The sequence below is a fragment of the Rhopalosiphum padi genome, chromosome 3 (assembly GCF_020882245.1).
Source record: "Rhopalosiphum padi isolate XX-2018 chromosome 3, ASM2088224v1, whole genome shotgun sequence".
NCBI classification, from domain to species: domain Eukaryota; kingdom Metazoa; phylum Arthropoda; class Insecta; order Hemiptera; family Aphididae; genus Rhopalosiphum; species Rhopalosiphum padi.
The window spans coordinates 37236465-37251757 of record NC_083599.1 but is presented as its reverse complement, the minus strand read 5'-3'; the positions used below and the strand labels follow the sequence as shown (position 1 = coordinate 37251757).

The 15293-nt window shown below is 31.3% G+C and overlaps 2 protein-coding genes across 2 annotated transcripts in view; one reads left to right on the top strand and one right to left on the bottom strand.

Annotated features, from left to right (window-relative positions):
- The window catches only part of LOC132924272 (neurexin 1), a 238808-nt gene that overhangs the window by 162688 nt on the left and 60827 nt on the right, over positions 1 to 15293 (bottom strand). The gene's annotated exons all lie outside the window — the stretch shown is intronic.
- Positions 8683 to 10070, top strand: LOC132923840 (uncharacterized). Its single transcript, XM_060987817.1, has one exon. The coding sequence runs from the start codon at positions 8683 to 8685 to the stop codon at positions 10030 to 10032; it is 1350 nt and encodes a 449-aa protein (XP_060843800.1). The 3' UTR covers positions 10033 to 10070.

Genomic DNA, 15293 nt, shown 5'->3' with positions numbered 1-15293 from the left:
ATTGCCTCATAAACTAACACTCTATCACAGTTCAATCGTATCTATTAGAATTGAAACCAGTATACCCTTTCTCTCTTTCCTCGACAAATACAATTAAAAACAAAAGTATTAATTAGGTTACTGACGAGATAACGTTTCAGTCAGAATGTTTCGCACGCACGATTTAACATACCGTAGACAAGATTTGCCTTATCCGAATGGGGAAAACTCTAGATAGTGGTCGTGAGAATTAAAAAATTAACATTCAATGTATTCGTAATTATTTGTTTACAGATGTGTCAAGGAATCATTTACAGCATTTAATTTATAATCAATCTTCAAAATTTGTATAAATTATACGGTATTATACCCAAGTTTTATGAATCCTTGTAACATTAATTTATGTATTTTTTATGTAAATTACCTAAAAATATCCTATAAAATTTTACCTTAAATTAAAATTAAAGTCCTTGAGTAGATTTTGCCGACAAGTTTGATGAATTTTAAATTTTTAAGACTACCCATTTTAGTAGAACTTTTTCTTAATTATTCGACATTTATACACATTTTACTTGTTAAAAAAAATATTTTATTAAATCAATGAATAATTAATTAAGTACATAATAAGTATACAATCTATATTCGTAATATGAAATGTTCGTTTAATATATTAATAGGATATAATAGATATAAAAGCAGGGATGTCTAAAATACTTGAAAAAAAGTAGCTGCATATAAAGAAATATCAGATATTAAATATTACATTAGATACAAATTTATCTTAGATATTGCTCATTTTGATAAATAATATTGATAATATTATGTACTTTCATAGTCATTGACAACAAATTGTCGTCATTTCACATGATAACCAATCTTTGTTGACACTATCTACAAAGTTTTAGGTGAAAGATGATTTTTTAAAGTAAATATGTTGTAAAATTACATTAAATATCCATCAAAATATTTTTGATCGAATTCTTAAATCCATTGTTTACAGTTATTTCTTAAATTGCATTTCGAAATTAAGTATTTAAGTGTGAAACTAAAAGAAGTCTGCAGCCTATAAAAAGCTCAATACGAGTCTCAAAATATTATGATTGTTTACCACATGAATATAAAATGCATTTTCTATAGGATAATTAATTATTAACAAATAACAATTATCATTAATTTAAAATTAATTGGTAATTGTATTATATTATCATTATAGTTTTGCAAATTAGCCGAATTCCTTTTTATGTCATTCACCTCGTCTTCGTATTTAAAACAGTAACTGATTATATATATATATATATTTTTAAAAAAAATGAACGAATGTTTGGTAAAAAAAAACCTGTCAAAGTAAATTGTAAACGATTCTAGACACTGTACAAAAGTTTAACGAATATGGAACAAAGTGATGGTAAACAGTGCCAGTATGGCAGTGTAATAAATCAATATACATATTATTATATATAGAGACGTGTTAGGAATGATCAAAGCATAGAATATGTAAAGTTTAATTGTTTAATTTAAAGCAAGCAACCATGCGTTGTGTTATTAAGTCATAGGTTTGCAAATAGACGAAGACGTTTGTTCTGATCATGTCAGAATATCGACTGAAGACTGCCAGCAATCAGCTAAAATATTCAATAATACAACACATTTCATTATTGTAGTACACGTAAACGTAATGCAAACGGTTCGAATCATTTCGGTAGATTTTATTTAAAACTCAATGAATGCTTTATAAGCTTGCGGTATCATTATTTTATTATATGCGTGCTGTACACGTGTATTATTAAAACTGACACATGGTCGTTAGTGGACAGAAAGTAGCTACTATAAAAGTCCTATTAAAACCTACGGTCAGTGGTACGTGTATAGATAGTACATAAAAAAATATATAAATAAAGTTTGCGTGTCAAATGTTCAACTGCCAAATACAATAATATTTTTAATTCGCCATATATATCTATATGGTATTACCGATGGATTATCATGTATGAGAGGCCGTGGAGGAGGGTTGATGTCCAAAAATCGATTGGACAACGAGAAATAGTGTTATTTATTTTTTCCCGACACCATTGTTGCTGCCCATAGATGGCAATCTACTGCCGGTATATACCCACGTAATACAAACACGAAAAAACTAACACGCACGAGGCCGTAAAGTAAGATAGTTTGTGGGTTGAAAAAAAAGTTATTGCAAAGAAGCACAAACGTACGAATATGCGATGTCAACATTGTCATATTCTAACAACTGAATCAATACACATTTACTCTATAATTCAATATTAGTGTAGTTGTTTTGTAATGCACTATAAGCCAAGCAACGTATATAATAGTAATATTATAAATATACATTATACGTAAATACCAAGAAATAAAAACGTATACAAATCGAATATGTTTTATACAGAGTGCATCTATATAATAATATTGTACAACGATAAGTGTTATTATTTTTAATTATTAAAAAAAAAATGAGGTTTTCTAAAAAACAAATATCATTTGTTATTTGGTATGTACATTTTAAATTTGTACGATTTTCTACAGCTTACACGTTTGAAAATCAATATTTTATTTATTTTCCCGAGTATAAACAATACTTTATTAGCTGGTTCATTAAGTGTTTGTTTTCTTACAATTTCGATGGCTAAATAACTCATTGAACTTTTTACCATATTTGTTTAAATTGCATTAAGTTTATCGATGGATGTAATCGAAATTTAATTTAATAATGTCAATTTTTACAACTAATAATAAACGAAAATAATATGTCCATATCTACTGGATTTACTGAATTTTATAACATTTATTTAAGGGCATAGATTGCCAATGATTATATTTTGTTTTATAATATAAATTGAAATACTAATTTAAAAAATTAAAAAAAAAAAAAAAGGAATATTGTATAAAGATAAATGTATATATATTATACTATAAACATATGATATATATGAGTTATATCTACTATATCTTTTATTCAAATTTGGGAAAGGAGAAAAGGCGTCATTTTTAAATGTATATAAATGAAGATATACATTTATATATTTTTATTTAAATGAGCTGTTAAGGTTTAAGTTACCTATAATTTGTAATCCAAAATGTCCAAAACTCTTTATTTTTAAATGTGTTTGATTTTTTTCTGGGACTTATAATAACTTGAAAATAAAATAAAATTGTATCATTAAATTTTAATACTTTTCCGAATCATGTAATAGTACATAAAAAAAAAATTCAAATAACAATAATAAAATTTAAAATTATATTCCTGCAATAAGACGTATTTAAGACATGCATTTTTAGTCTGATCTAATGTTAACAACGTATTGGCAGACACCATAACTTATGGATTAATATTTATGATCTGAATAAACATTTTATGAAGATAATCGTAATTATTGTTACATTATCATACTATCCGTCTATCAGTAATGATTTATGAGTTGAAACAATATTCTATTAATCAAAGAAAAACAAGTTTATAGTTTTTAAATCAAGTTATTGCTAATAAGCGCTAAAATGTTTTTTTAATTTTTTAATTACCATGTTTTAAATGTTTAAGTACTCGAATACACCAGGCATCAAAAATGTATAACTGAATAAATGATTCAATTGCAAAAACCTGGATTTTTTATGTATTATATTAAAAAAAAATAACCAAGAAATTTACAGAAAAAAATAATAGTATTTTTAGAATGTTATGATAATAATTTTTGATTATTTTTATATAAGTACATATAGCAAAAATAACAATAATACCCATACATTGGAAACACTTGTACTGCCTATTTAATTGCATTTTTAAAGCATTCTATTTATGTCAATTAATTTGAAAAGATAAATCTATTTTTATTTTTATGAATAACTTGAAATTACCTAAACATAAACTTAACCAAGTTTCAATCAATTTCCAAACGATAAAAGACTTTTATTTTACCTAAACACTTAGTGTTTTCAAATGTAAAAACCCTTCCCATATGCATAGGCTTAAGGCAACAAGAAATACGAATTCAACGCCCAATATCTACGCGGTATTTTAAATGAAGTATGATGGCGAACGTAGGTATAGGGAATAGTAGGTTATTGACATGCAGTACATTTTATAAAATATCCAATATTGACTTTCAGCATACTTCGCATATTATAATGTAATATTATTATTATATATTTTTGTGTGTGTGTGTGTGTGTGTTAATGGTTTTTTTTATGTTAATAGCTATAGAGTTTTGTTAACTACACATTTTAAATGACCCTAAAGGAAAAAGTCAAGTGGTGTCAAATCTGTCTGACCGTTCAATAGTCCGTGACGCCCAAATTAAATCTATCCCGTAAATTTGCAATCTCATAATCCCTGAATACGGTTATTAAATATATAAGAGAACAATTATTTTTTCATACAAATATGATTTGTAAGTCCAATTTTTAGGATTTTAGAGAGTTGAAAATATTAATGACCATTCAGCGCATATTTTGGAAAAATATTAAGTACTTTTCACCAATTAGGTTTAACTGAGCTTTCAATGATATTACCCGGGTCAAAAAAGCATTTATATGCCAGGCAATAAATGTAATTATTTAAATGATGTGTAAAAAAAAGCATTCAAACAAATGTTATTGCAATCGTTTCAATTTAAATAACTAATCATTCAATTTCCAATACAATTGATATTTAAAACGATTCTTGATACTAATAAAAAAGAAAAAAAAAACAATTTACAGTTCAGTAAACTTGTTATAAGATAATTATAATTGTTTAATTTTAAGATTGATAGCTGATATTTTAGACATTAAAGTTTTTGTGAAAAAATGAATCGTCTAGAAAATTAAACTAGTTGTATTATTATTTTATCAACATTCACAGTTTTTTTTATCATCGTGGCGATTAAAAAAAAACTCACTGTGACATAATAGATATATAAAGCTACACACAATAAGAATAAAATATTATATACAACGCACACTTTCTCCGTTGTCACGCTGTAAACACGATAATATATTTGGTACCTATATCATTATAATGTTGCTGTTAGTAATATTCGAAAATACTTTGTGAAATGTGCACACGACAGTAAGCTATATATTTGCTCTTGCTATAATATACGCGTACATGTGTAAGTAGCTGTGTATTATATATTGCTAGTGTTAATGTTGGTGTTAGAAAACGAGATGTATTATCACCGAATTCCGTATGTGTCATAGATTTTTATTATATTTGAGATAAGAAAAAAATATCTCCGCGTTGGAATTGAGGTATAAGCGTGATAACGATAATAACAGCTTTGGTTTATGAATTATTCGTAGTACAAAGCAGAAACCTATATTGTTATAATATAAAAACCGAATGAATAATTTATCTCCATTTTGTTTAATAATCGTCATTACTGCTATATGACTTTTCAATAGATATTTGGCTGCTTTATAACCATGTACCTATAATAATACTGACTAACGTTACACGACATAAGTCTGTACATCATTTCTTTCAATCGTCAAACTGACATACCTCTATTATGAACATTTTTTTTTTTAGTCAGAGATAAAATAATATTACATTATAATTAATATAGAAGATCAGAAACTATTGTTTCACTATACGTCGGTTTGTCGACGAATGTTTCTATTCAAATCGTCATTACGGAGCGCCAGCGTTTTTCCGACCTTTGCAAATCGTCATAAAAACAGTGTAGGTATTTATAGCTATAGACAATATGAAGACATTAGTTATGTATTATTTGTAGATATTATGAGAGGTAGATGATACTGTAGTACAACATTATACAGTTATGGTTGTGGTATTTGTTTGAAACACGTGATGATATTTTTTTTCATCGCTTAATTATCATGCATATATTACAACCACTCTGTTTGAATGAAAAATATAAATGCTCCAAAACTTCTCATGACAGTGCAAACATTTCTCAAAATTAGTTATTAATATTTTTGCAACTCACATGCTCTAATTTAAACTTTTCGTTATTGAGATACGTAGAATACATTAATATTTTATATTGTTTACATATTTTATAATTTTAAGTTGTTAATTTTTACTTTATCATATATATATATATCATGTTTGTGTGTGTAAATACGTACGTTGTGTATGTATTAATAAATTAAAACACTATGTAACACTATGACACTATTGTAAAAAGAATATTATTGTTTACACGGAATCTAAATTTACTAGGTAAGTATTTAATTATATCGATAAAAATAATTACATTTTTTCGACAAATTTAATTAAATGTTTATTTAGTTCACATTAAAAATTGCTATTGAAATAATAATCACATGTAATTTATAAAACCTATGGTGTGGCTTGTGGATATGTTTTAAATTAATCATTAGTTTCATTTTTTTTTTTAAGTTAATGAAAAATATTTCAAAAGTTGTTGACCAGATACAAAAAGTTATAACATACAACAGGCTTCATAAAATACAGAAATAGAAGTGACCGTCGTTCATAAATTTATTTTATTAAATACATTTAATAAATAATTATATGAGTAATTATTTAACGTACTACTACTTTATTATATAAATAACTTATTTTAGTTTTTATAATGTGCCTATTAAATACAGTAGGTAACTTTACTGTAGGTATTTTAATTTGTCACTAGTAGTTTATCGGTACAAAAGTTTTTTTTTTATTTGATAAGCATTATATTCTTTTTGATTTATTTAACACAAAATAATTTAAATTTTACTTTTACATTATATAACTATTGTTTTACTATTTTAATATACGTAAAACATACTTGTACTTGTTTAATTATCCTATTTATTTTAATATGTTTGACACCGCTTTTTGCTTGTGCATTTATGTAGATACATACGAGTAGTCTTTGTTTTAAATGTATGAAATTAAGCCCTTAATTTATTATATGAACATATGTATGATGTCAGTTTCTATAGAAAATTCAACAATAACAACACAAATATAAGTATCAAAATAGTTAAGTCTTTAAATTGGCGTATTATATTATTATCATTCTAAACAAAATTTGATCAGACAAATATATTTAATTTTTAGTATTTAAATATTTTGGTATGCTGTAATGCAAAGACTTCTTAACTATAGGTTTTGTTATTTTATGATACATTATTAATGTTAACTATAAAACTAGCGATTAACTTTGCCATACATTATAAGTATGGCGTATAGCTTATAATATATTCAATATTTACTCAATAAGGCATATTCTAGAGTTATAAAACTGAATTATTGTAATTTAATTTATAGAATATAAGCTATATTTTATTTAATTTTGACGTAAAATTCCGTAACTGTATTCTATTTATAATTATTATCAATCTAACTTATTACTTATCATACAAAAGTCTATGTTAATTATACATGGAGGTAAATTGCCTAATCATACGCCGGCTTAAATGTTAGTATGAGTAAAAATATTATTATAATAAGAGTAAATTATTCAACAGCTCATTTACAAATCCAGAAACCGGATAACACATTTTACACATGGACACAAATAATTTAATAATTTAAAGCATATTGTAATTTTCATTATAACTTTTTGTAAACAAAGGCGTATTATAAAATTATTATAATAATTATAAAAATATAATGATGAATAGTATGATTCCGATAGATAATACTCCTCAGAATTCCCACACCCTTATTTGCAAAATAAACCCATGCTCAAATAATATACATTTATTATTTAGATTTTTGGATTTTTTAAGTGTTGTACCATTTTGTATAATATTTTTTTACAATAGACTTGTAGCGATCACGGCATTGCGTGACTATTTCGTCTAGGTTTTATTTTAGTATAATATTCCTATTTAAACACCAAATAAATTATGTGTAATAACCTACTATAAATTTTAAATAACAGTCTTAAAGCATCATAGTGTGAAAAAATCTACAAATATAAAATAAATGGGTAACTGATGTCCATCCTACCACGATTCATCAACCTCGGCTCATAGTCCTCGGAAAACGATCTATGTTGTTCGTACTTGAAAGTTATGAGATGCACCCTAATATGCCCTAGAACGAGTTATGAAGTAAAATCGCTAAATATTCCCGAAATATTAAATACAACTAATAAAATTATAATAATTGTATTGTATATTATGGCTATGATACTAAAATTACAGTAAACTGCAAAGGTTTGACGTGAAAATTAATTTTCTTAATACATATTTTATTAAGTATTCATGAACACTAAATAATTCTATTGATGTACTTTAAGTACACCATATATTTTTTAATAAAGTAAGTTAATATTTTTGATTATGATGTTTATATCTTTGTTGCTCAAAGATAATATGTTTATAATCAAAACCAATCCATCATTAACATGATTACATGACCTAAATGTAATAAAACGATGTTTTCCAACAAACCATTATCTACCGCGGTCTTTGTAGTACTAATAATATCATGTCTGAATGTTTACTTTACTAATAAGATCTTGAAATACAGTACACGCTATATTGAAATATAATTATTATTGTAAACTATACAATATTGATTTGTTGTTAAATGTTGGCTTAAATCACAATTAATATTGAATAACACGTACAAAATTCGTTCCATCGCAACAAACCAAACACTTTACTTAGAAATTACAACACTGCATAATTAATACTCATTACTAAGATCACAATAGACAGACTTACTCAATACATTTTAAAGATCATAATATAAATACGTTAACTATTATTACACAAAGCAAAGAAATGACAATTGGCGAAATAAAAAACCAACCGGAAATCGACGAGCCAACAATAAACGTGACGAACGAAATATGCCGCGGACTCGTACAAACGGACCCGTCAAATACCCCGGAAAGGTATCGCGACGATTTAGGCGGACAGTATAACAGTCGGATACGATGCAGCGCCGGAAACGATAACTGTAACGCCGGGCGGAACAATCAGTGCGGCAGAAATCCGCCGCAGCAGAACCGTCGACGGGCGAACAACGGACGTCAGCCGAATTGGGGGGACCGGGACGACGCCCGATTGCCGCCGCTGCGGTTGGCGTTTCGGGACTCGAACCTCGCGCAACCCGCACAGCAAACGCGGCCCTCCAGGATACCGGTGCCCTGTCCGTGCCAACCCGAACAGCCCAGGAGACAGGACCGGCCGGTAGACCTGTACACCGGTTCCAGACTTCCCGTGCCCTGCCGAGCCGACCAAACGCAGCGGCGAATTCCTCGGCGTGGCGCTTGCGACGCTCCGCCTGCACGGCCGTGCGCACCCGCCTGCGCTCCGGCTGACCGCCGCGGTACTTACGACGTGCAGCCGCCGCCGTGTGGCGATCAAAATTCCCGGCGGGGCACGTACACCGTGCAGCCGGCACGCCGCGACACTTACGACGTGCAGCAACCGTGCGTCGTGCAGCAGCCGTGTGCCGCGCCGCAGCCGTGCGAGGCGCCGCAGCCGTGTCCCGCGCTCCACAGCACACAGCGGAGCTCGTGCAACGTTCAGGCGGCGCCCAACTGCGGCGGCGGCGGCGGCAACGTGTCCGGTTCGTTCGCGATAACCGGCACCATCCGGCTGGACGGGTTTCCGGGGCTGTCGCCCGTGCGACCTCCGACGGCGCCGCGCAACCGGTCGTTGTCCTGCGGCCGGCTGAACAACACCAACGACGACAGCGCGATCAACGCGTTCCTCGACAACCAGCTCAACTTTGACATGGTGGCGCCGCGGTCCATGGCCGTGCCCGGACAACCGTACGTGCGCATCGACGAGACGACCGATAACGCGACGCCCGAACGCTGGCGCCGGATGATGGACAACCGGAGCTCGATCGGCTCGCAACCGATGGGCATCTTGAGTCCCGCGTACGACGAGTTCCGCGGTTCGCGGGACACGTCAGCCGACTCGTCCAGGCTGTCCCGTTGGTCGTCGTCCGACCGCCATTCCCGGCCGTTCGGTCTCAACGATTCGTTCAACATGAACAGCACTTCGTCGTCGGCGCCGTGCGACCGCCCGTCCAGGGCGAGGTCCGCCGCCCCCGATTGCGGCCAGTCGGTACGCCCGAACCGCTGCAGGCGTGACACTTTCGACCGGAACACCCGCTAGATGGCGTACGTCGATTTACGTACCTGTGCACCTATGTAGCACACCTCGTGATGACCGAAGTCCGCAGCTATTACGTAATATAATATATATATAAAAAATAAAACGGTATATCGATGTTGATGATCACCGCGGACGATCACCACGTCTAAAATGGCCATCACCGCGTCTGTTGTGATTGGGCTACATCGTCATCCGACCGAATCAACCGCAAAAATTAATCCGAATTGTGCAATAATATTATCGTATGATGCGTATAGCTATCGATTTTATCTCGTATTTCTAATAAACAAATTAAACAAATTTTAAACGACAATGTTATTTTATTTATTATTTTACTTCGTCTATTCGTGCAAAATTTGTTCGTCGAACCAATATTAATATGTTCCTTTTGTGACGAGAACAGTTCAATTAAGCGCATTTTTCTTGCGTCGTTTTTTTCGACGTTACTGGTCGATTTTCGTATGTCCACACGCCAGTCACCTTATTAGTATTTCGCGCACACTACTCTCATCAGTTACTGGTCGACTTTCGTATAATACATGTGATGTACGAGTTTAATGTTTTATACATGTGTAATTGCAGTAATACATGCAGTAATAGTGTAGCAACTGAATACAAATTAATTGAATATGATCACCGAGCAAAAATATACAGCCCCTCCCACTCACCCCGTTGGTTGTAAATGTATAACGGATATAATTGTGTGAGTGTGTGTTTACTTAAAACTATGAAATAAAATGGTAACACAGACATTTGAATGCTTGTTTTGTATAACTAAAATATATATAAATAATTTATTATGATATTGTGTTATATTGATATAATATATATAGTGTATACATACATATATTAGTATAATACTCGTAACACTTTTGACTCAAAAGATATTAATTATAATTTTAAATAATATTTATGTGCGTCGCTGGTTATGACAGTAAGCTTAAATAATAAGTTAAATAAATCAACACAGAAAAAGGTAAAATTAAAGTAAGTACTCACGCTTTAACTATTACGGTAGTAGAGACCACACTATCAAAGTGGTTTCTATCATAAAATGGAAATAATAGCACACACATACAGGTTACTATACATATAATACCAAAATATAATGGATGTTAGGTTAAGCAAGTGAAGATTTGCGTACGTGGTTCAATAATATTTAGTATAGTGACAATTTGTGCACACCATACAATAGAATAATAAAAATACGTTTACGATGATATTATAAAAAATAATAGTACCACAAATCTATTTTATTCCAGAAATAATAGAACAATGTTTTTGCTTCAAAATGTTAAAAAAAAATACAGTCCCATAATTGTAAAATTATACATTCATTGCTCCGCTTAGAATCTAAAAACATTTTCCCAAAAACCGATTTATTAAATTAATTTACTAAAACGGTTTTAAAATTTATATAATATGACCTGGCTATACGACACTTTGCACCTATCCAACTATTCTAAAACGAATTATTGTGAAATTGTTTTTTTAATCATTAAGTATGCAACATAATAAAATACGTTATCAACGAAGTACATAAAAATTCTAACGACACACTGTGAATTACACTATGAATTTTATTCAATCAATAATATTGTTGATGGTAATATCGTATTTTTATTATCTTTATTGTATTTAAGTTTCAATTTAACGTATAGAGTATTTTAGTTTATTTTAATTTTTCATATTTATTAAATATAAAATATTATAACAAAATAATTAAAGGTTTTAAAACTTTTAAAAATCAATTTTTTCATTGTTTTCCTACCTAAGTATTTTTAGACCAAATTAGTAACACGCTATTTTTATCGGCTTTTAAAACGTTTTGAAACAATTTAAAAAAATTTATTTGTCAAACTAATTTTAGAAAAATTTAAAGTTTTTGAATGACAACCAAACTGGCAAAACTAGTTTTAATAGTCATTTTTCCTGAAATCGATTTATAAAACTGATTTGAAAACTATTTTTTTATTATACTACTATCACTTACATTAGTCTTATATAAATTACTGGCATATAACATTTTTTATTCAATCTAAATAACTAAATAATCATTTTAAATCTCAACGCTTTAAATTTATTTTTAAACCTATTATAGTATATTAACGATGATTATTTACAGAAATCATAACATTAATTTATAATATAGGCTTAATGTAACGGCGCAACCAAGTTAGGTACGATGGAAGAATGGGTAATTACGATAATTGATTAATCAATGTTAATTATATTATATTGTTAGTTCATTTGTTGTTGTTCACATATTCATCATTTAGATATAATCCTATTTAATTATGTACAATTAATGATATAATAGTATTGTTACCAAGACCTAATCAATTAATATCGTATAGAATCTATATAGGTATATACCGATACTTCGTGATTTTAACTTCACGGTTTATTCGATCATATTATTATGTTCTATATCACATCACTCTGAACCATTCACGGGTTCCAGGAAATGAATACTCCACTTAATCCGCTCGGATCTTCGCCGACCTTAAACTTATCATACATAGGTATACAGATGTGATTTCACTTCCTTTGGCGTTCTATGATTTTTTGGCTCATTAGCTAAGTGCCCCGCGATAAGTATTAAATAAAATATATGTCATCAACGTAGAAAAATAAAAACAAAATCGAATTATTCATTCTACCATTACAAATGATATATAGCTCTTAAATTTTTCATTTCCACCAATAAGCCGTTAATCCACTTAAACGGTATTTGTTCATAAAGATTTATTTTTAGCAGCACTTCGGCACACGGGGTAATACAGTAATACGAATGCAAAACTTAAAATGTTTATACTTAAAACCAAGCGTTAATACATAATATTTAAAACGATTACAGATTATTAACATAATATACTACATTTAAAAATTTATAACGAGTAGCGACATAAACTATATCAATCGAATACTATAATTGTTGACATTTCAAAATTCAATTCAATCTATGCAAAATACTTTAAACGCTAAAAATTATCGCTGGCATCGTGTTTTAGTTGTTATTTATTAATATTATAGTTATTATTATTACGCAGTGAATCAATTGTTAGTTACATATTATAATCAACTCGTTACTACTTGTGTTAAAATATGAAAATTAATATTTTTACACGTTTTTCAATACTGTACCACTTTATATTTGCATTTAAAATGGCTAAGAAACTAATATATGATGATTATCAAAGCTTTTAGTAGTGAACAAATGTGAAAAAAAAATAAGTTAACATTACGTGTGTACTTATATAAACATGGTTAGGTGTGCACACCAAAGAAAATTTTAAATTATGGAGGGAGTTAAGTGTTTTTTAAATGCAAAATAATAATTTTATTCAATGTAACTTTTTTTAAACTTGAGATAACCTTTAAATATCTTCTTAAAAAATTACACTTTAAAATATAAATATTATACTAATTATAGCTTTAGTACCTTGTGTTATGATATGGTAAATACATATACATTAAACAAATTAGTGTTGAATATCCATTAATTTAAAATTCAAATAAATACCAAATAAAATAATAACTATAATTAAGCAATTTACATTGTCTAAACACAACTCCTTCGTTTGCAGGGGCATTAATATTGTTTTAATTTTAAAATATATTGTAATAAATTAAATCATCAACTTAATGTTAATATTGTATGCCATATACGTGTATATTGTATATTATATCCATTTATTTGTGGGTATATAACTACCTACAGAATATGATATTTGTCGTATTTACTTTAACTGCTACGAATGGTGTTTTAATGTTTTATTTTTATTTACATTTAGGTCAGTGGTTCACGATCAAAAGAGACTTAAAATCGTTTAGAGGACTTTACTGGTGCATTACTACAAAAGGTTGACAAAAATATATAAAACTTTAAGTGTTACGCAATTTTAAAATATAAATAATTTATTAGTCGAAACGCGTAAAACGGTAGTTCGATTACGAGTTAATGTTTTTGTGTGTAGGAGATACCTAGTGATCATAATATTGTTACGCGGAGTGTGTAGGGAACAACACTGTTAACGATTTGATTTCAGAACAGCATACTTAACGAAATAAAAATACAAAATAATAACAAATGAAAATATTATATAAAGTGTATTTTTATTTTCGGCGGTCGCATTACGTCGTATAAATAGACGGTTATTATGGTCGTACACACATACACACACACACACACACACGTGTTTGTGGGGGTGTATTTATATAATACTACTTTTTTATCATTACACGCCGCGGGGCTACGTATGTCAAACTGCGGGCACGCGAAATTGATGACAACGCTCTGTGGTTACTATTATTATTTTCCAATAATATTATATTATATTTTAGCGCTTGGAAAAATAAAAAAAAAAAATAAAAATTTATACAATAATAAATGAAAGGAGAAGCGGCGGCGGTGGCATTTACCTACTACCTGCTTATACGTATACACACACATTATACTTGCCTTAACACGTAAAATAATAAATCATTCGTCCATTTCAGAGCGCCTCCGCGTTAATACTCTAACGCGCGTGTGTGCGTAAAGCCTATTTATATATATATATAAGGTATACACCATACCGGTTTACACACACGGGCGCGCGTCCAAGCGAGTGTGTGTTATTATTGTGTGTATTTATATATGTACGTGTGCGCGCGGATCGGATACGGCGGTGTGTGCGTGTGCGTGTGTGTCGGTATTTCACGTTTACGCGACGCGAGTTCAAAGGCACGCGCGCACACAAGCACACACGCGTGCACACACGGCCCCCGATAGCACGTACACACGCACACCACCACGCACACGCACGCACGCACGCACGCACCGAGTGTAGTATTGAATCGATAAGAGGACCCTGACCCCCTCTTTTCTCTCTATCCCAGGGCCGTGCCACGTAATGTTAGACACGGTCGAAAGTTTTCCAGGCGGTGTCCCCTCCCCTCCCCCACCATTGCCCTTACCCGCCGGCACAACCCGCCACCGAGTTTTCCGGCCCCCGCCCGCCACCCCGCTCCAACTAGCGCATTCCGCCTACCCCACTTGCGAGAATCGCCTCGCTCCGCCATCACCACCGACGCCGCCGCCACTGCCCCCCTCGGCGCACACCACCCCCGCCGACAGACACACACGCCGCCGCTGACGCCGCCGCTGCGTCGACGAGGACGATGACGACTATTATACCACTACGACTGCGACGACTGCGGCGGCGGCGGCGGCGGCGGCGATGACGACGACGAAGACGACGACGCCTCTACCGCGA

Coding starts and splice junctions, on each gene's coding strand:
- LOC132923840 (XM_060987817.1), top strand. CDS start 8,683: ATGACAATTGGCGAAATAAAAAACCAACCGGAAATCGACGAGCCAACA.